This window comes from Heterodontus francisci, chromosome 5 (genome assembly GCF_036365525.1).
Source record: "Heterodontus francisci isolate sHetFra1 chromosome 5, sHetFra1.hap1, whole genome shotgun sequence".
In the NCBI taxonomy this organism is placed as follows: domain Eukaryota; kingdom Metazoa; phylum Chordata; class Chondrichthyes; order Heterodontiformes; family Heterodontidae; genus Heterodontus; species Heterodontus francisci.
In genome coordinates, this window is record NC_090375.1 from 58,632,411 (window position 1) to 58,654,905 (window position 22,495).

A 22,495-nucleotide genomic window follows, 5' to 3' on the forward strand; every position below is an offset into this window, starting at 1 on the left:
CCCAAGGACTGCAGTGGCTCAAGAAGGCAGCTCGCCACCACCTTCTCAAAGGCAATTAGGGATGGACAATAAATGCTGGCATAGCTAGTGATGCCCACATCCCCAAATGAATAAAAAAAAATTTGTCGACTTCAGGAGAGCAACTTTGGTGATGGCAGGGCCAAGCGCCCTCTCGATCCCTTGGTACATAGCTCGTATATTTCCATTGTCACATGCAGTTTGGATTTCTTGATATAAGCTGATCCAGTGTTTTTTTACACAGTATCTCTCTCTCCTTTGCATGGCAGTCGTGGCTGCTTTCAAGTCATGCAGTGTCTTAGCTGTTGGGTTTATGTTGTGCATCATGTAGGCTTTGTTTTTTGCATCAATGATAGATATCATCACAGCTGAGTAGGTCTCAAACCAGCCCTTGTTGTGAGTTCTGCCTTTAGCAAATGATGCTTCTGCTACTTCATAATTGATTGAGCTTAGTGACTTCCAGGTTTCATCAGTGCCGGCATCGGTGCTTCCCGTTAAGGCTTTGGTGGGTAGCAAGCATTCTAGCGACAGTACGAAGTGCTGGTATTTGGCATCATTTCTTATGCAAGTGATATTGATGCCTGGCAGGCCGTTGTGTTTGGAACTCTGGAACTTTTGGGGGTGCACCTTCACTCTGCTGCTAATAAGAGAGTGGTTGGTGTCGCAATCTGCACTATTATAGGTGCGGGTGTGAAGAACACTGGGCAGATCATACCTCCTTGTGATGACTAGGTCTAGTTTGTGCCAATGACCAGATCTTGGGTGGCACCATGATACCTTGTGGCGATGTCTGCCCTGGAAGACAGTTGTGATGCAGAGTTCATTCAGGGCACAAAACTCATGAAGGCTTTGTCCATTATTGTTGATCTTGCCCACCCCATGACGACCGAGGCACATTGGCCATGAATCATGTCTGCCCCAACACACACATTGAAGTCACCCACTATGAATAGCCTCTCACCATTTGGGATGCTCCTCAGAATGTCGCTGAGGGAGTCATAGAAATGCTATTTATCTGAGATGCTGGCGTTCAGAGTTGGTGCGTAGATGTAGATAGAGTCATAGAGTTATACAGCACAGAAACAGACCCTTTGGCCCATCGTGTCTGTGCCGGCCATCAAGCACCTAACTGTTCTAATCCCATTTTCCAGCATTTGGCCCGTAGCCTTGTATGCTATGGCGTTTCAAGTGCTCATCTAAATACTTCTTAAATGTTGTGAGGGTTCCTGCCTCTACCACCTCTTCAGGCAGTACGTTCCAGATTCCAACCACCCTCTGAGTGAAAAACTTTTTCCTCAAATCCCTCTCTTAACCTCCTGCCCCTTACCTTAATTCTATGCCCCCTGGTTATTGACGTTTCTTCCTATCTAACATATCAATGCCTGTCATAATTTTGTATACCTCAATCATGTCCCCCCTCAGCCTTCTCTGCTCTAAGGAAAACAACCCTAGCCTTTTCAGTCTCCCTTCATAGCTGAAATGCTCCAGCCCAGGCAACATCCTGGTGAATCTCCTCTGCATCCTCTCCAGTGCAAACACATCCTTCCTATAGTGTGGTGCCCAGAACCGTACAGTCCTCCAGCTGTGGCCTAACTTGCATTTTATACAGCTCCATCATAACCTCCTTGCTGTCATATTCTATGCCACGACTAATAAAGGCAAGTATCCCATATGCCTTCCTAATCACTTTATCTACCTGTGCTGCTGCCTTCAGTGATCTATGGACAAGTACACAAAGGTCCCTCTGACCCTTTGTACTTCCTAGGGTCCTACCATCCATTGTATATTCCCTTGCCTTGTTAATCCTCCCAAAATGCATCACCTCATGCTTCTCAGGATTAAATTGCATTTGCCACAGCTCCGCCTATCTTACCAGCCCATCTATATCGTCCTGTAATCTAAGGCTTTCCTCCTCATTATTTATGACACCACCAGCTTTCGTGTCATCTGTGAACTTACTGATCATACCTCCTGTATTCACGTCTAAATCATTAATGTACACTACAAACAGCAAGGGTCCCAGCACCGATCCCTTTGGTACACCACTGGTCACAGGCTTCCACTCGCAGAGACAACCCTCGACCATCACTCTCTGCCTCCTGCCACTAAGCCAATTTTGGATCCAATTGCCCTGGATCCCATGGGCTCTTACCTTCTTAACCAATCTCCCATGCGGGACCTTACCAAAAGCCTTACTGAAGTCCATGTAGACTACATCAAATGCTTTACCCTCAGTTACACATCTAGTCACCTCCTCGAAAATTTCAATCAAGTTCGTTAGACACGATCTCCGCCTGACAAAGCCATGCTGACTATCCCTGATTAATCCCTGCCCAACCAAGTGGAGATTAATCCTGTCCTTCAGAATTTTTTCCAATAATTTCCCTATCACTTATGTTAGACTCACCGGCCTGTAATTACCTGGTTTATCCCTGCTACCCTTCTTGAATAACAACCACATTTGCTGTCCTCCAATCCTCTGGTACCTCTCCTGTGGCCAGAGAGGATTTGAAGATTTGTGTCAGAGCCCCTGTGATCTCCCCCCTTGCCTCACATAACAACCTGGGATACATCTCATCTGGGCCTGGGGATTTATCCACTTTTAAGCCTGTTAAAACTGCTACTACTTCCCTTTCAATGCTAATATGTTCAAGTATATCACAATCCCCCTCCCTGATCTCTACACCTACATCGTCCTTCTCCATAGTGAACACAGATGAAAAGTAATCATTTAAAACCTCACCTATGTCCTCCAGCTCCACACACAGATTGCCACTTTGGTCCCTAATGGACCCTACTCTTTCCCTGGTTATCCAGGTTGACTGTGCCTCCATCAGATGATAATCGCAGGGAGATGAGGCGCTCCGAGTTTGCTACTGGTGGTTCAATTGATTGTGTCAGTCAGTTTCTCACTGCGAAGCCTACACAATGCTCACAGCGATCTTCAGCGCTCTTTCCATGGCAGTAGAAGGTGTAATTAACCTCTCAAATAGAGCCTATGTCAGCTAATCTAGTTTCTTGTAGAGCAGCAATGTCGATACCAAGCTTGTGTAGCTCACAGTCAATTAGGGCTGTTATGTGTGCACTGGGTGTGGAGTGTGGGTCGCTGATCTTTCCAAGACACATAGTCCTCACGTTCCAGCTTCCAAGCCAAGAGGTTACCTTTCTTTGTTTGCTGCATAGCCTTGGCATGGTTTTAGGTTTTATATTTTAACAATAATATAAACTCTAAATATCAATTAAAATTAAAGACAGAATGGAGACTGAATTATGTGTGTGGCTCTGGTTACTCATTTCTTTGCCCTCTAACCAAGCTTCACCTAAATGCGACACTTGGTCTTGGACTGCCAAGTGTGATGCTACAAATGCCTGACTAGTTTTGTATATTTTTAGATGGATTTGCAGCAAAGTCAGGGCACTAATATTTTTAAAAAGTGAATTCTGAGATTTATTTGTCTTTTTGACTTGTTGAATGAATACCAGATTATCTGGACATATCACATTTTAAAGTGCAACTAGAATTCCCCAAAGGCTAGTCCATTAAAATGAGCATTGTTTTACAAAGCTGATTGTGTCAGTTGTACCATTCCCTGGGTACACAGCATTTGAATTATTTGAGACATGACATGTGATAAGTGTCGCAAGCTTGGGAAGAACAGATGACTTTGGACCTGTGGTTTGCAAAGCTCTCCACCACTGGGGTTTTCCTCACATCATGTCTGGGTCTGTATTAAACGAATTGATAGAGACTGATTGCCATCATGAGCCAACAACTCCATTCTTGTTAATACTGATAGGTGAACTAGATTGACCGTGGTTTTTTCCCGTCTAGCAATTTCTATGTTTCTATGTAAGCTTCAATCGGCCAAGTCTCAAGTATGACCAGGTATATAATATATTTATACAGTTCTCCCTTTCCATACCCACTGAGTGTTAAAAAAAATTAATGTTGTTTACCAGGTCTTTGAAAAAGATACAGAGCCATTATTTGTAATGGCCAGCCCATTGGTTTTATCCTGCTTGCAAGACACTTGGCTATGGTAACAGGTCTTGTTTGTCTTTAAGGGATCAGATACCACCTGCCAGGTTTATCTGCACAACAGGCCTAGTTTTTTGGAGTTCAGTTCAATCAAATGTACAGGAAGCTTTGGCAGGGCAGAACTAGTTGTAAAAGCAAGCACTACAAAACAAACCCACCAACAACAAACATGATGATCCCTATTTACTCTTGAGAAGGTGGTGGTGAGCCAGCTTCTTGAACTGCTGCAGTCCATTTGCTGTAGGTACACCCACAGCGATGTTGGGCAGTGATTTCCAGATTTTCAACCTTGCAACAGTCAAGGAATGGCAGTATCGTTTCAAGTCAGGATGGAGCGTGACTTGGAGGGAAACTTGCAGGTGATGCTGTTCCCATGTGTCTGCTGTCCTTATCCTTATGTTGGAGGGAAGGTCATTGATGAAGCAGCTGAAAGTGGTTGGGCCTAGTACACTACCCAAAGGAAATCCTGCAGCAACACCCTAGGGGTGAGATGCTATGAGCCCTTGCAATATTCCAGCAATATGGGCGGCACAGTGGCGCAGTGGTTAGCACCGCAGCCTCACAGCTCCAGCGACCCGGGTTCAATTCCGGGTACTACCTGTGTGGAGTTTGCAAGTTCTCCCTGTGTCTGCGTGGGTTTCCTCCGGGTGCTCCGGTTTCCTCCCACATGCCAAAGACTTGCTGGTTGATAGGTAAATTGGCCATTAGAAATTGCCCCTAGTATAGGCAGGTGGTAGGGAAATATAGGGACAGGTGGGGATGTGGTAGGAATATGGAATTAGTGTAGGATTAGTATAAATGGGTGGTTGATGGTCGGCACAGACTCGGTGGGCCAAAGTACCTGTTTCAGTGCTGTATCTCTAAAACTAAAAAATAAATACTGGGGAAGAAACCCAAATTGTAATGACACTTAATCTGCTGCTGGTTACATTAGTTGAGGGATGAATGTTGGCCTGTAAGCTAAGGAAGCTTCCTGCTGCTCTTCAAATGGTGTTATCAGAGACATTAGGAACTTGCAAGACGTCAGAGGCTCAAAGTGGGTCCAGTGATATTTTTAACGATATCAACTTCATTGATGTAGAAGCCCCAAAACTTTGATGGGGCCTTCAGAAAGCAAACGTTGTTCCTGAGTGCTAAAGGTCCCCTAACCTCTATCTGAACCACCGGAAAAAGAAGATGGGCCCTCAGTTTAACATCTCATCTGAATGACACAACCCTGACAGCAATACTCCCCTCAGTACTGATCCCACAGACTTGTGACTTGGTGGAGGTACTTAGGAACTGTTAGATTTGTGAAAGGATATTGCTGGGGTTCAGTGAGTTAAAAGTGTGCAACTTCACAAAGAAATGAACTTAAGCCATTTGATTCCTGAACCCGTTCTCTGAGTTATCCACTTAGTTGTAACACTCAGTTCTTTCTCTATTTAGCCCATCATAATCTCTGAAAGAACCAGCCCTTTAGTCACGTTTCACTATCCTTTCATGATTCAGCCCCTAGTCCCCGTGCCCGCTACTGGAAGAACCGTTGCCTTAGTCCCATTCTCCTGCCCTTTCCTATTTGACTGCAAAGGGTTAAACTATGAGGACATTGCATAGATTTGACTTGTTTAGAAGGTTGAGGGGATGATATAATTGAGGTGTTTAAAATGATTCAGGGATCCAATGAGTAGGAACACAGGAACAATTCCTTGAGCCTGCTTCATCATTCAATTGGATCTTTGCCTGATCTGTAGCTCAAATCTATCCAACTGCCTTAACTCCATATCCCTCAAAACAATACAGAAAATAGGTTTCCTTTGTTTTTTGGGGGAGGGGTGAACTATAACAAAGATGCGTAATCCTAAAATTATATCTCTACCATTTAAAAGTGAAATCTGAAAGCACTTTTGCATACAAAATATAGTAAAAGTGTTGGGCACTCCCCAGAAGTTTTTACGTTTTCTAGACTGAGATGGATTGAATTTTGTGAGTTAAGATTATGGATATTGAGTTGCAGGTTGAGGATCGAGGGGCTGAATGGTCTACTTTTGTTCCTGTGGCTCATTTTGCCCGTGCCAGTTCTCTGAAAGAACTGACCCCTTAGACTAATCTCTTTTGTCTTAAACCTTCTAAGTTTTCTTTGGAGAATCATATAATTTACTAGGGAGTTTCCAACTGGTTTAGCTAGGTAAAAACACCATAAAAATAGATCAATAATCGAGATTAATATTAAGTGATGATGTTTACGAAGTAGCTCTTCCGACATCTCAAGTGCTTCGCATACAATGAATGACTGAAATGCAGCGACTGTTGTACGGAACTAAAATCATTTTTTTTATTTCAGCAGTCTAATGAGATATTTGAACATCATGGACTGGTGGCAGCACCAGTGAAAAGGGGCCGCGCACCTGGTCGCGCGCTCCCTCTTACCTGGCGCCCGCGGGCGCGCGCCTCGCTGCTTCCTGGGGAGTTGGAGACGGGGGCGCGCACCCCCTCCCCCTCCTGTGGTGCGCGCGTGTGGATCTTCAGACTTCCTTCTCTCCCCCCCCCTGTAATTTGGGGGGCGCGCCCCCGACAGAGGGCCGGCCTCCATCAGCGTGCACGCGCACAGTGAGGAGCAAACATACAGCCAAAAAAAAAACACAACAGGAGCAACAACATTGAAAAAAAAAAGAAACCCCGGAACCGAGATGGTGGAAGCGCTCATTGTGTGAAAGCAAAAGCGAGAGAAAAAAATTCACCCGCAGCAACTTTTAACTTCATCAAAGGTTTTATTCTAAAATACAAAGCGAAGAACCCCAGCTTGCTGGAAAAGAGGGGAAAAAAAAGAGGAAAGAGAATCTTCGCTGATGCTAAATTCTACACTTTTTTTTGCAACAAGTGAATAATTCTAAATTTAAAATTTTTTTTGCAACAACGGGGGAGAAGAGGAAAGCAGGGATGAAGAGTTGCAAGAAAAAAATGCGTGTTTGAGAGAAAAAAAAGGGGAAATAATAAATTAATAAAAAGAAGAAACCGCAGCTTTTGCCGGTCGAGAATGGCTTCGAAGGAGCGGCTGTACGAGCTGTGGATGTTGTACTTCGCCAAGGTGAGTTCCACACCTGTAAACGTGGGGGCCGGGGCTGGAGCCGCCAGTCCCACCACAGCTCCTGTCACAATGCTGAGCTTCGCTTGCAAAAAAAAAACCAAATATTGAAAAGAAATCGATGGTCAGTGCACCGTGACAAAAAGCAACTAGGTTTACTTTGGTGTTGCGTTTGCGATTCACCTTTTAATGTTACGTTTATTTCCTTTTTAAAAATGTAAAGGCGATTCCTGTCTGGGAGAATGATTATTGCAGGATGGTTGGAGATCTTTGTTCGAGATTATGAAATGTTTTATGTGTGTGTGTCAGCCAGTCTAACTATTTTGAAGGTAGGAGAGTTATACAAGATATTTAATTCCCCCCACCCATCAACTTTATGATTCATTTTCTCACGTTTTTAAATGTAATCCAGGACTCGCTGTGCCCAAAATATAGAATGTCTTTTTGCTGGGGGGTGGGGCTCGTATGTTACTTGTAGTCATTTTTTTTAAAGAATTGTTTGAAAGTAAGAGTTGGAGTGATATTCATTTAGAGAGAGGGGAAGGGCGTGTTGCTGACCAATTCGCACTGCAAGTGCGAGATGGGTTCGTTCTTGGCTATAGTGTGCTGAGTTAGAAAGCAAAAAATATCTCGGCACTTAAAGTGTGAGGGCGAGATGCAGTGCAGCCACAAGCCTGCAACAGTCCATTATATTATCGATTCTAATCGTTTTGCAATGCCTGATTTATTCACCCTCCGATTTAGAATTGGTTACATTGCAATCACGTGAAGATCTGTCTAAAATCTGGCCGCTCCTCAAAGTTTCCAAATTGCATTTCTTGTACTTGGGAAAAAATTAACTGTGTCTGTCATTTGTGTCACTATTTCCTGAAGGTGCTTTTATACTTGTTGCAGTCGATTATTTATCGAGATTGGTTTGGGTGTAACACTGTTTATATTTAGTGTGTACATGGTGTTGGAATTAGCAATCCCCATGGTAGGGGCTTGTCTGAACATTGGATTAGATTGGCTTTTGCTTCAGGAACTGGGGAACCTAGGCGGTTCTGGATCTTCAGATGGAGCCACTCCTTGGGCTTTGGCTGTATGTATTTATGTGGAATTCAACCCTCAAAACCTAACCCCTTCGTGTGTATCACACATCAGACTTCCAGGACCACCTATTTTCCACAGATTTTTCTGTTCCTACATCTTCTCATCTCCCTCAGGACATTTGGGTGAGACAATGATGTAGTGCAGGCCTATCTGGAGACCGAATTACAAGTCAAAGTTCCTCCCCGCCCTAACCCATCCTGCTTCTCCTTCAGGCACTCAGTTATGCTGGAGTGATCCTTGGTACCTAACACAAGTGACCATTCTGCACCAATGGACTGGGCAGTGGCTATTGGCAGCTATTTTACTGTGGGAGGCATCACAACCAGCCCAAATATGTCTGCACATATAATAATCAGGTGTGGGAACCCTGGCAGATGTTTTTCTCCTTCCCTAGCACAGAGACGTGTGCTTTACTCCATGATTCAGTTCAGTGACCAGATTTAGAGAAAGCACTTGTACATACAGATTTCACAGTTTTTTATGATGTCTAGGGGTTACTTCTACACACGAATGATTACATGAGTATCTTCAAGAGGAGTTCAGGACTCAGTGTAATAGCTGCAATCGATGATTTAGGGGTTAACCAAGTATGTACAAGGATTGGACAATGTAGTAGTGAAATGTACGTTTTTTTTACATCTCGGTCTGGGTTCAGATGCGTACTGGGAGATGAAAGTCTCTTCTGTCTACTGGCTGTAAGGACCTTACACAAAATAAATTTTGAGGTTTCAATCCAGTTTCTGGTGGGGGTAGGACTCTGCATAGCACTGCCACTTATTGACACTAAGTTGACTCAGCATACCCATAGGATTCCTTATATCCTCATCGCAACATGCCCTCCCACCTATTTTTGTATCATCAGCAAATTTGAATATATTACTCTCAGGCCCCTCCTCCAAGTTATTAATAGATAGTAAATAATTGAGGCCCTAGGACTGAGCCTTGTAGCACTCCACTAGTTACATCTTTCCAACCTGAAAAAGACCCATTAATTCCGACTCTCCTGTCTTCTGCGAGTTAACCAATCCTCAATCTGTGCTAATACATCACGCCCAGTACCGTGAGCTCCTATCTTGTGCAATAATCTTTTATGTGGCACCTTATCGAATGCCTTCTGGAAATCTAAATACACTACATCTACGGGTTCCCTTTATCAACTCTGCTTGTTATATTCTCAAAGAACTCTCGCAAATTTGTCAAACATGATTTCCCTTTCACAACACCACATTGACTCTGTTTGATTGCGTTAAGCTTTTCTAAATATCCTGCTATTTCTTCCTTAATAATGGACTCTAGCATTTGCCCAATGACCGATGTTATGCTGACTGGCCTATAGTTTCCTGTTGTTTGTCTCCCTCCCTTCTTGAACAGGGGCGTCACATTAGCGTCACATTAGCGGTTTTCCAATCCACTGCGACCCTCCCGGAATCTAGTGTGTTCTGGAATATTTCGACCAATGCCTCCACTATCTCTGCAGCCACTTCCTTTAAAACCCTTGGATGCAGGCCATCAGGTCCTGGCGACTTGTTTACCTTTAGTCCTTTTGGTTTGTCAAATACTTTGTCCCTCGTGATAGAGAGACTGTTACAAGATCTTTCCTCTCATTAACTCCTTGCTTATTTGATCTCTGTGGCATGTTTATAGTGTCCTCCGCCATGAAGACCGATGCAAAATGTTGGTTTAAATTATTTGCCATTTCCCTGTTCCCCGTTATTAATTCTCGAGAAGGTCCTCCAAGGGTCCCATGCTCACTTTAGCTACTTTCTTTTTATATACTTGTATAAGCTCTTGCTGTTTGTTTTTATATTTCTTGCCAATTTACTTTCATAATCAATTTTCCCCCTCTTTATTTGCTTTTAAGTCGTCCGCTGCTGGTTCCTAAAAAATTCCCAATCCTCTGCCTACCACTAGTTTTTGCCACTTTTATATGCCTTAGTTTTTGATTCTTTTAGGCTTCAGCTGACACCACTGCTTTGAGAAATAGACAAAAACCAACTCTGTTCATATCAGGAAGTGCAGAATATAAATGCCACTTGGTGTTCTTCCCCACCCCCAACGCCACCGAGCGTCCAATAATGACAAGATTGCAACGGTGAATTCAGTGGGTGCAGAGGTAGGAGCAGCACAGGCATAAACCCAGTTCCTACAGCTCTGTGGCCAGGGTGTATGTGAAATGGTTAAATTGTAGCTTTCCAGAGTTTGCACTCAGCTGCTGTGAGAAGTAAGTAAATGGTAAACAGTGAGTACATCAGAGCAGCTCTGTGGAGAGGCTAAGTGGAGCATGTGCTTACAAGTATTATGCTTAGCAAACTCATATGACTCAGAGCAAACATGGATTCTCACATAGCTTGTATGGAAAGTGGAAACTAAATAGCCATGGAATAAGAAGAACAACTTGTATTTAAATAGTGCCTTTCATGATCTCCGTATGCCCCAAAGCGCCTTACAACTGATGAAATATTTTTTGAAGTGCAGTCCCTGTTGTAATGTAGGAAACGTGGCTGGGAATTTGCCCACAGCAAACAGTAATGAAATAATAGCCAGATAATCTGGTTGTATTGGCTGAGGGGTGAATATTAGTCAGAAAAGCAGGAGATCTCCCCTAATCATCTTTGAAACTTTTACATGTACCTGAGGGGGCAGACAAGGCCTCGGTTTAATGCCTCATCTGAAAGACGGTACCTTTGACAGTGCAGCACTTCCTCAATACTACACTGGAGTTTCAGTCTGAGTCTCCGCATTGGGAGTAGGGCTTTTGTTTTATTCGTTCATGGAAACCCATAATGTTCTGATTTCGAGTTGAAACTGCTGACCAATGTTCCCTCTAATTATTTTTTGTTGTTGTTTGTGGCCTATTCATTTAAGTGCACAGGCCCTTAAAGTTTTTTTATGTGCGTGTGTGGTATCTTAAAGAGGCTGACTTGTGCTCAACCTGTGCAGAAATTTCTGGGTTGCTGTGCAGACGCACAGCTAAGAAGAAACATTGGTGCTGACGTAGCCATCCTGCCACTTTGGATGGGCACACCGGCAGCTTATTTTGAGGTCCAGTGGAAAATCAAGCCGGGTCAGCCTCAAGTGGGTAGTAGTTTTTTTTTCTAAAATTATTTGCCGACTGTCTCAATTTTCAACAAGTACGCAGATGATAGTCAGCCCCGATGAAAATCTGCACCATTGGTATTGAAGAATAGAAAGCTAACAGCACAGAAGGAGGCATTGGGCTTGTTGTGTCTAGGCCGGCTCTCTGTAAAAGCTACGCAACTAGTCCCACTCTCCTCCCTTTTTTCCCTGGAGCCCTGCAAATTTTTTCTCTTCAGATAATTATCCAGTTCCCTTTTGAAAGCCATGATTGAATCCACCACCCTCTCAGGCAGTGCATTCCAGGTCCAAATCACTCGCTGCATAAAAATGTTTTCCTCATGTCACCTTTGGCTATTTTGCCAATCGCTTTAAATCAGTGTCCTCTTGTTCTCGACCGTCCCACCAATGGGAACAGTTTCTCCCTAGCTACTCTGTCTGGCAAACAAATCCAGAGCTTCCTGGGAATACAGCAGAGGTAGAGATTATGATGAAGAAGAAAAAGTGTACTTATGACAGATGCCAGGTAGCAAATACAATTGAGAACCAGGCTGCATATAGAAGGTGCAGAGGGGAAGTGAAAAAGCAAACAAGAGAAGCAAAGAGAGAGCATGAAAAGAGACTGGCAGCTAGCATTAAAGGAAATTTCAAAGTTTTCTTTTGGCATATATATAGTCGTCTTCTTTGGCCTCCTTGTCTCGGGAGACGATGGGTAAGCGCCTGGAGGTGGTCAGTGGTTTGTGAAGCAGCGCCTGGAGTGGCTATAAAGGCCAATACTAGAGTGACAGACTCTTCCACAGGTGCTGCAGATAAAATTGGTTGTCAGGGCTGTTTCACAGTTGGCTCTCCCCTTGCGCTTCTGTCTTTTTTCCTGCCAACTGCGAAGTCTCTTCGACTCGCCACACTTCAGCCCCGCCTTTATGGCTGCCCGCCAGCTCTGGCAATCACTGGCAACTGTGACAGTAGAAGGGTGGTAAAAGGAGTAGGGCCGATTAGGAACTAGAAAGGGGATTTACACTTGGAGGCAGAGGGCATAGCTGATGTATTAAATGACTACTTTGCATCTGTCTTTACCAAGGAAAAGACAATATTAAAAGAGGGATTTAAAATTGATAGAGGAAGTATTAGATAGGCTGTCTGTACTTAAAGTGGATAAAGCACCAGGGTTGGATGAGATGCATCCAAGGATACTAGAGAAGTGAGGGTGGAAATTGCAGAGGCACTGGCCATAATATTTCAGTGTTCCTTAGACTCGGGAGTGGTGCCAGAGGACTGGAGAATTACTAACATTACACCCTTGTTCAAAAAAGGGTGTAAAGATAAGCCCAGCAACTACAGGCCAGTCAGTTTAACTTTGGTGGTGGGAAAATTTCTAGAAAAAAATAATTTGGGACAAAATCAATAGTCACATGGACAAATGTGCATTAATTAAGCAAAGCCAGCATGGATTTCTTAAGGGAAAATCATGTTTAACTAACTTGCTGGAGTTTTTTGAGGAGGTGACAGAGAGGGTTGATGAGGACAATGCTGTTGATGTGGTGTACATAGACTTTCAAAAGGTGTTTGATACAGTGCCCCACAACAAACTTGTGAGCAAAATTGTAGCGCATGGAATAAAAGGGACGGTAGCAACATGGATACGAAATTGGCTGAGTGACAGGAAACAAAGAGTAGTGGTTAATGGATGTTTTTTGGGCTGGAGGAAGGTTTGTGGTGGAATTCCCCAGGGATCATTGTTGGGACCCTAGCTTTTTCTGACCTAGACCTTGATGTACAGGGCACAATTTCAAAGTTTGCTGATGATACGAAACTTGGAAGCATTATGAAATGTGAGGAGGATAGTATAGAACTTCAAAAGGGCATAGACAAGTTGGTGGAATGGGCAGACAAGTAGTAGATGAAGTTCAATGCAGAGAAATGTGAAGTGATTCATTTTGGTAGGAAGAACTTGGAGAGACAATATAGAATAAAGGGTACAATTCTAAAGGGGGTGCAGGAGCGGGGGGACCCGGGTGTATATGTGCATTGAAGGTGGCAGGACAGGTTGAGAGAGTGGTTAATAAAGCATACAGTATCCTGGGCTTTCTTAATAGGGGCATACAGTACAAGAGCAAGGAAGTTATGTTGAACTTGTATGAGACACTAGTTCAGCCTCAGCTGGAGTATTGTGTCCAATTCTGGGCGTCGCACTTGAGGAAAGACTTGAGGGCATTGGAAAGAGTACAGAAAAGATTCACAAGAATGGTTCCAGGGATGAGGAATTTCAGTTATGAAGATAGATTGGAGAAGTTAGAACTGTTTTCCTTGGATAAGAGAAGGCTGAGAGGTGATTTGATCGGATTCAAGATAGAGAAAAACTGTTTCCATTGGTGAAAGGATCGAGAACGAGAGGGCACAGATTTAAAATATTTGGTAACAGAAGCTAAAATGACATTCGGAAAAACTTTTTCACGCAGCGAGTGGTTAAGTTCTGGAATGTGGTGGAGGCAGGTTCAATTGAAGCATTCAAAAGTGAATTCGACAGTTATATGAAAAGGAAGAATGTTTAGGGTTATGGGGAGAAGGCAGGGGAATGAAAGTGAGATAGTTGCTCTTTCCGAGAGCCAGTGCAGACATGATGGGCCAAATGGCCTCCTTCTGCACTGTAACGATTCTGTGATTCAGACCCCTCATCGTTTTGAACACCGCTATCAAGTTTCCTTGATATAGATCGTTTGGAGACTTGGACGCAGAAATGGCAGATGGAGTTTAATCTGGACAAATGTGAGGTAATGCATTTTGGAAGATCTAATACAGGTGGGAAGTGTACAGTAAATGGCAGAACCCTTAGGAGTATTGACAGGCAGAGAGATCTGGGCGTACAGGTCCACAGGTCACTGAAAGTGGCAATGCAGGTGGATAAGGTAGTCAAGAAGGCATACGGCATGCTTGCCTTCATCGGTTGGGGCATAGAGTATAAAAATTGGCAAGTCATGCTGCAGCTGTGCAGAACCTTAGTTAGGCCACACTTGGAATATTGCGTGCAATTCTGGTCGTTACACTACCAGAGGATGCAGAGGCTTTGGAGAGGGTACAGAAGAGGTTTACCAGGATGTTCCCTGGTCTGGAGGGTATTAGCTATGAGGAGAGGTTGGATAAACTCGGATTGTTTTCACTGGAACGACGGAGGTGGAGGGGCGAAGTGATAGAGGTTTACAAAGTTATGAGTGGCATGGACAGAGTGGATAGTCAGAAGCTTTTTCCCAGGGTGGAAGAGTAAGTTACTAGGGGACATGGGTTTAAGGTGCAAGGGGCAAAGTTTAGAGGGGATGTGCGAGGCAAGTTCTTTACACAGAGGGTGGTGAGTGCCTGGAACTTGTTGCTGGGGGAGGTGGTGGAGACAGGTACGATAGCGACGTTTAAGAGGCATCTTGACAAATATATGAATAGGATTGGAATGGAGGGATACGGACCTCGGAAGTGCAGAAGGTTTTAGTTTAGACAGGCATCCAGATCGGCGCAGGCTTGGAGGGCCGAATGGCCCGTTCTGTGCTGTACTGTTCTTTGTTCTTTTTTCCTCTCAACCTTCTCTTAAAGGAGAACAGCCCCGGCTTCTCTAGTTTATCTTCATAACTGAAGTCCCTTGTCCCTGGAACCATTCCCGTAAATCTTTTCTGCACCCTCTCTAATGCCTTCACATCCATCCGATAGTGTAGTGCCCAGAATTGGACATGATACTCCAATTGAGGCAGAACCAGTCTTTTATAATGGTTCACCATAACCTCCTTACCTGCCCTGCCACATTCAACCATTTACGCATACACACCTCCACTCCTGCACCCACTTTAGAATTGCATCCTTTTGTTTTATATTGCTTGTGATTGAAAACCAGACCTGCCAAGAATGAGGCATATTAATTTTGTCATATGGAGCATTAATTTTAAATTGTTGCTGGACTGAAAAGATGACTTGTTTAAAGAGATCACAGCATTGGCTGAAAACACACTGCTCATTTGCATTCTGGGAGACAGTTGACTGGAGAAGACAATGGAACTGCTCCCTGGTTCTATTAACCAGATGGATTTTGATCACAAGACATTGACTGTGAAAGCCAGTATTCGAGCCCCCTGCTGAGGATGTCTACTAAGATTGAAAGAATCCACAAAACTGCCAGGCAGGTTGTTTTTTTTTTTTAAAAAAAGCTAGTCGCATGATTGGCCTGCTGGCCCAGGTTTCGTTTGAATTGTTTTAAAAGCAAAATACTGTGGATGCTGGAAATCTGAAATAAAAACAAGAAATGCTGGGAACACTCAGCAGGTCTGGCAGCATCTGTGGAGAGAGAAGCAGAGTTAACGTTTCAGGTCAGTGACCCTTCTTCAGAACTAGCAAATATTAGAAATGTGAAAGGTTATAAGCAAGTAAAGTGGGGGTGGGGCAAGAGATAACAAAGGAGCAGGTGTAAATTGGACAAGGTCATAGAATAGCTGACCAGAAGGTCATGGAGCAAAGGTATGTTAATGGTGTGTTGAAAGACAAAGCATTAGTACAGAAAGGGTGTTAACGGACTGAGAATTGAACAGCTGCAAGTGCAAACATGAAAAAAAACAGTGGGTAAGCAAACTGAATGAACTAAGATGAAATAAAATAAACACAAAAAAAAATTTTTTTTAAGGAAAAAGAAAAAAAGTAACTAAAAATAAAAGTAAATGGGGGGCCCGTCATGCTCTGAAATTATTGAACTTAATGTTCAGTCCGGCAGGCTGTAGTGCGCCTAATCGGTAAATGAGATGCTGTTCATCGAGCTTGCATTGATGTTCACTGGAAGACTGCAGCAATCCCAGGACAGAGATGTGAACATGAGAGCAGGGGGGAGTGTTGAAATGGCAAGCAAGTGGGAGCTCGGGGTCCTGCTTGCGGACTGAGCGGAGGTGTTCCGCACAGCGGTCATCCAGTCTGCATTTGGTCTCACCAATGTTCGTTTGAATTGTGTTCACCGAACTGTTTGGGTCAGACTGCAACTAAACTTGAAGGAAGACAGCATCTCCCTGTCTTGCGCTCGCTCTCTGTCATGAAAAGCAGGAACTGCAACTGGATTTCAAGAAGACAGGGAACAATCGAAACAAGTTTGAAAGAGTGTACTGGGCCCCAACGAGACGGCAAGATTTAACTGCAACCAAAGACTTTATGTCAAACTCAAAAGGCAGTAAATGAACTCCAGTTATTGCTTCAAACCTTTCCCCTTGATTCTTTCTCCTTTTCTGTCTCTATCTGCGTGTGTTCATCACATATGTGTGCTAGTGTGGTCGTGTTGCATATTTTTAGTAGTTTTAACCGAATTAGAGTTTTAAGGTTAATAAACTTACACCGTTCTTGTTTAAATATAAGAAAATCTGTGTGGTTGATGTCTTTGCCATTACAATTGGAGAGCAGTGAACAAGAATTCACTGAGAGGAAGTTTAAAATATGGTGTTTTAAAAAATTAAACCCTGTTATGGTCAAACCAGGAAAAGGCTGAGAGGGAACCCCTAGACTCCTCTCTCACCTGGTTGTAACAGAAATTTAGGGCCTAGCGTCCGAATTGGACCCACTGACAAACGAGGAATTGGAAGTGGGAGGTCAAATTGATCCCAGTCAAAAAGAGAAAAGATTTCAATACAGGTTTTCTTATGTTTGTGTGTGCTAGAATACTAATGTGGCTGCAACTGAAACCAGTAACTCCCTGAGCCAGGGTGAAGTAACTTGGGGTAAGTTAAAAGCACTGTCTATGGAAGAGTTGAGAAAAATAGTTGAGTAGTGTGGGATCACTGTCCAAGCCAAAGCTGGAAAGTCTGAACTCCTAAGACGAGTGGCCAATCATTTCCCCTTGAATCTGAAGAAGCAGAAACAGGGTTAGAAATCGACTCCGACAGGATATAGTTAGCAAAGTTACAATTGGAACAGCAGTGGAAACTTGAATTTGAAGAAAGAGAAAAAGAGAGAGGAGAAACAAAGAGCTTTCCAGAAGGAACGTGAGGAAAGAAAAAGAGAGGAGGGAGAAAGAAAAAGAACCTTCCAGAAGGAATGCGAGGCGAGAGAGCTAAGGCAGCTTGAGTTAATTAGGGGGCGACCAACTAACCCCAGTGAAAGTATGGTCAATATGGAGGATCGTAATTCAGGGCTGGGTACTGAATTGTTAAAATTTACACAATTGATCCCAAAATTCACTGAGGGAGATGTGGAAGCATTTTTTGTATCTTTTGAAAAACTTGCAAGGCAGTTAAAGTGGCCAGCTGAGACATGGACTCTGCTGTTACAAAGCAAGTTAACAGGAAAAGCCTGTTGCCAGATGAGAGTTCATCAAATTATGAACTGACAAAAATGCTATCCTTGGGGCATATGAGCTCATACTGGAAGCCTATCACCAGAAATTTCGAACCCTCAAGAAGCAAGCTGATCAAACTTAACTGGAGTTTGAGTGAAGTAAGCATTTGGCTTTTGACCAGTGGCTGAGAGCTGTTAAAGTGCAGCCCAGCTGTAAAAATCTGAGAGAGGTAATTCTGCTCGAGGAATTTAAAAACTCCCACTCTCCCTAAAGACACATGTTGAGGAACAAAAAGTGCATCGAGCCAGATAAGCCACACTTCGGGCTGGTGAGTTTGCTCTCATCGAAAAGTTGTTTCCCCAGGGGAAAACCTTTCCTAATCACCCCCACAAATCCGAAAAGGACAAAGGGTGGGAAGGTGATAGAAGCCCAAGCAGTCCTTGGAGAGAAAGAAAAGCTGGAGACACAGGGGGCCCTCCTCCAGCCAAAAAGGAAGGTGGTGCTGTAACTAGGAATGAAACCCGGAGACCTGTGTGATTCCATTGTAATAAAGCAGGGTATCTAAGAGCTGACTGCTGGAAACTACGGGGAAATCCTGTAGGGTTAATCAGGGCACACCCACTCAGTGAAGGAGAAAGGACCCTGGTGGAAAGCACAGCTGAACAAGCTGTGGCTTTAACTGCAGCAGTCGTAAGGCTCAGGAAATGTACCGCAAGTTGTGGCTTTAACTGCAGCAGTCGTAAGGCTCAGGAAATGTACCGCTGTAAGTGCAGGAAAATGTAATAGGATTCCTGAAGGTGATCAGGATTTTGTGTCTGAAGGGAGAGTAACCCCATACCCCTCGAGTGGGGCAAGCAAGCCCATAATAATCCTCAGGGACACAGGGGCCACTAAATCCCTTTTACTGGCCTGTAACTGCTGAGGAACAGGGATGTAACATTTGCAATTCGCTTGTCCTCTGGTACCACCCCTGTATCTGAGGATTGGAAGATTATGACCACCCATAATGTCCACCTTTCTTCCCTCAGTATCCTCAGATTTATCTGATCCAGTCTTGGTGACCTATCGACTTTAAGTACAGCCGGTCTAATACCTCCTCTTTATCAATTTTAGCCCATCCTGTATCTCAATAATGTCCTCTTTCACTAAGACTTTGGCAGCATTTTCTTCCTTGATAAAGACAGATGCAAAGTATTCATTTATACCTCAGCCATGCTCTCTACCTCCATGCGCAAATCCCCTTTTTGGTCCCTAATCGGTACTGCTTCTCCTTTTACCACCCCTTTACTATTTATATGCCTATGGAAGACTTTTGGATTCCCTTTTATGTTGGCAGCCAATGTCTTCTCCTACTCTCTCTTTGCTGCCCTTGTTCCTTTTGTCACTTTCCCTCTGACCTTTCTATATTCAGCCTAGTTCTCACTTGTATTATCAACCTATCATACGCACCATTTTTCTGCTTCATCTTTCTCTCTCTCTTCCGTCGTCCAGGGAGCTCCGGCTTTGTTTGTCCTACCTTTTTCTCCTCATGGGAATGTATTTCAACTGTACCCAAACTATCTCCTCTTTAAAGGTAGTACATTGTTCAATTACAGCTTTGCTTGCCAATCTTTGATTCCAATTTACCTGGGCCAGTTCCGTTCTTGCCCCATTGAAATTGGATCTTCCCCAATGAATTATTTTCACTCTGGATTGCACCTTGTCCTTTTCCATAGCTAATCTAAACCTTATGATACTATGATCACTGTCCCTTAAATGTTCCCCTATTGATACTTGATCCACTTGTCCCTGTCATTCCCCAGAACCAGACCCAGCCATGCCTCCTTCCTCGTTGGAATGGAAATATACTGTTATAGAAAATTCTCCTGAACACAATTTAGAAACTCACTCTCTCTGCCCTGAACACTATTACTATCCATATTATATTATGGTAATTAAAGTCCCGCATTATAACTACTCTATAGTTTTTGCTCCTCTCTGTAATTTCCTTACAAATTTGTCCTCTATGTCTTTCCCACTAGTTGGAGGCCTATCGAATACACCCAGTAGTCTAACAGTACCTCTATTGTTTCTTTATTTCTGCCTTCGACCCCTCTGGGGCATCCTCTCTCCGTTATCTTTAGTCAATACTGCCACCCCTCCTCTTTTTCCTTCCCTACCTTTCCTGAACACATTGTATCCAGGAATATTTAATACCCAGTCTTGCCATTTTTTGAGCCAGGTTGAGTGGTGTAACGAGTGGTGTGCCACAGGGATCTGTGCTGGGGCCTCAACTTTTTACAATTTATATCAGTGACTGAGATGAAGGAACCGAAGGTATGGTTGCTAAATTTGATGATGACACAAAGCAAGTTGTGAAGAGGACATAAGGAAGCTACAAAGGGATATAGATAGGTTAAGTGAGTGGGCAAAGACCTGGCAAATGGAGTATAATGTGGGAAAGTGTGACATTGTCCATTAAAAAAGAAGCTTATTATCAAAATGGTGAGTGATTGCAGAGCTCTGAGATGCAGAGGGATCTGGGTGTCCCAGTGCATGAATCGCAAAAGGTTAGTATGCAGGTCCAGCATGTAATTAGAAAAGCTAATAGAATGTTATCATTTTATCGTGAGGGGAATTGAATACAAAAGTAGGGAGGTTATGCTTCAGCTATACAGGGCATTGGTGAGACCATAGCTGGAGTACTGTGTACAGTACTTATTTACAGTACAGTCTCCTTATTTAAGGAAGGATGTAAATGCTTTGGAGGCAGTACAGAGAAGGTTTACTAGACTAATACCTGGAATGGGCAGGCTCTCTTATGAGGGAAGATTGGACAGGTGAGGCTTGTATCCTCTGGTATTTAGAGGAGTAAGAGGCGACTCGATTGAAACATATAAGATCCTGAAGGGTCTTGAAAGGGTGGATGTGGAAAGGATGTTTCCCCTTGTGGGAGAATCCAGAACTAGGGGTCAATGTTTAAAAATAAGGGGTCGCGCATTTAAGACCGAGATGAGGAGAAATCTTTTCTGAGGGTCATGAGTCTTTAGAATTCTCTTCCTCAAAAGGCAGTGGAAGGAGAGTCTTTGAATATTTTTAAGGCACAGGTAGATAGATTCTTGATGAGCAAGGGGGTGGAAGGTTATCGGGGGTAGGAGGAAATGTGGAATAATCAGTTCAGCCATGAACTTATTGAATGGTGAAGCAGGCTCGAAGGGCCGAGTGGCCTACTCCTGCTCCTAATTTGTATGTTCGTATTATCACTACAACATCATATTTTCGCGTGGCTATCTGCGCCTGCAGCTCACTCGCCTTATTTACCACACTCCATGTGTTCACATACGTGCACTGCAAACCTAAATTAGATCTTATTGCATTCTCTCTTACTCTGGCCCCCACCTATGCCTTACTTTTTTATTTACTCCAGTGTATCTGTCTCTCCCAATTTGTTATGCACCTTGTTTTTCCTCTGTAATGTTACCTCTTGGTTTCCATTCCCCTGCCAAGTTAGTTTAAACCCTCTCCAATAGCACTATCAAATTACCCGGCAGTATTAGTCCCAGCTCTGTTCAGGTGCAACCCATCCAGCCTGTACAGGTCCCATCGGCCCAAGAATTGGTCCCAATGTCCCAGGAATCTAGAGCGCTTCCTACTGAACCATCTCTCCAGCAACACATTCAGTTGCTCTATCCTCCTATTTCTATGCTCACTAGCATGTGGCATCAGGAATAATCCAGAGTTTACTATCTTTGAAGTCCTGCTTGCTAGTTTTTTTTCCCTAGCTTCCTAAAATCTGCCTGCAGGACCTCATTCCTTTTTGTACATATATTATTGGTGCTGATATGGAACACGACTGTTCACGAATGTTCATCCTCTTCACACTCCCCCCCCCCCCCCCCCCCCCACACAGAGTGCTCGGCCACCACTCGGGGACATCCACCAGGGAGGCAACATACCATCCTAGGTTCATGTTTGTAGCCACAGAAACACCTTTCAGTTCCCCTAACTATTGAGTCCCCTCTCACTATTGCTGTCCCAGTCTTTCTCCTGTCTCCCTGTACAGCTGAGCCAGCTGTGATGCTTGGGACTTGGCTCATGTTGCCCTCCCCAGAGGAACCATCACTGTCAACAGTAATCACAGCTGAATACTGGTTGGAGAGTGGGATGCACTCCAGGGACTCTTACATTACCTGCATGGTCCTCCTTGCCTGCCTGACCGTCACCCATTCACTATCTGCCTGCAGAACTTTAAGCTGCAAGGTAACCACATCTCTAAACTCTCAGCCTCATGGATGAACCGCTGTGACACCAACTGCCACTCGAGCTCCAAAACCTGGAGTTCACGCTGCTGCGGCTGATACTTCCTGCACTGATTGTCCTGGAGACGAGAAGCATCTTGGAGTTCCCACATGGAACAGGATGGGCACTGCATGGGACTGAGATGTCGTGCCATACCTCAGTTTATTGGTCAATTAACTGACTTAACAGAAATAAACTTAAGACTTAAATAAATAAGGACTCACTGGCTACTCACCAGGCAGCTGCTTCCTTTGTACTGATGTCACTTTGTTTTAAAGGGAGGTTAACTTAAATGTTTTCCTTAACTCATTATTATCTATATACTTCAGATTTTAATTCACTGAAAAATTTAGAACACTTTAGTGTTACTATCCCTTGTTATTTACTTTTAACTTCATCCCCTAGATTTGATTAATTAATTGACATGATAAATTGTCAAATTAGCTTTAGGTTTACACTGATTGTTACAAAAGTGCTTCCATTTTTAAAGATTTTTTGAAGACTCACGTTTATTAGAATTATGGACATTGTTTCATTTGGGAAAACTGAAAAGGATTCCATGGATGTTTCTTTCACTGGGGTCATCAGAAGGCCTTTTGGACTTGGTTTGTAAACAACCCTTACTGGAAGTCACCTGTTTTTAGATAAA

At 43.6% G+C, this 22,495-nt stretch overlaps 1 protein-coding gene across 2 annotated transcripts in view; it reads left to right on the forward strand.

Moving 5' to 3' along the window:
• Window positions 1-6,651: 6,651 nt before the first annotated feature.
• The window catches only part of nbeal2 (neurobeachin-like 2), a 314,989-nt gene continuing 299,145 nt past the window's right edge, over window positions 6,652-22,495 (forward strand). For both annotated transcript variants that reach the window (XM_068031502.1, XM_068031504.1), the window contains exon 1: window positions 6,652-7,124. In XM_068031502.1, coding sequence (XP_067887603.1) covers window positions 7,074-7,124 — 51 coding nt within the window. In that variant the 5' untranslated portion in view covers window positions 6,652-7,073. The remainder of the gene's footprint in view (window positions 7,125-22,495) is intronic.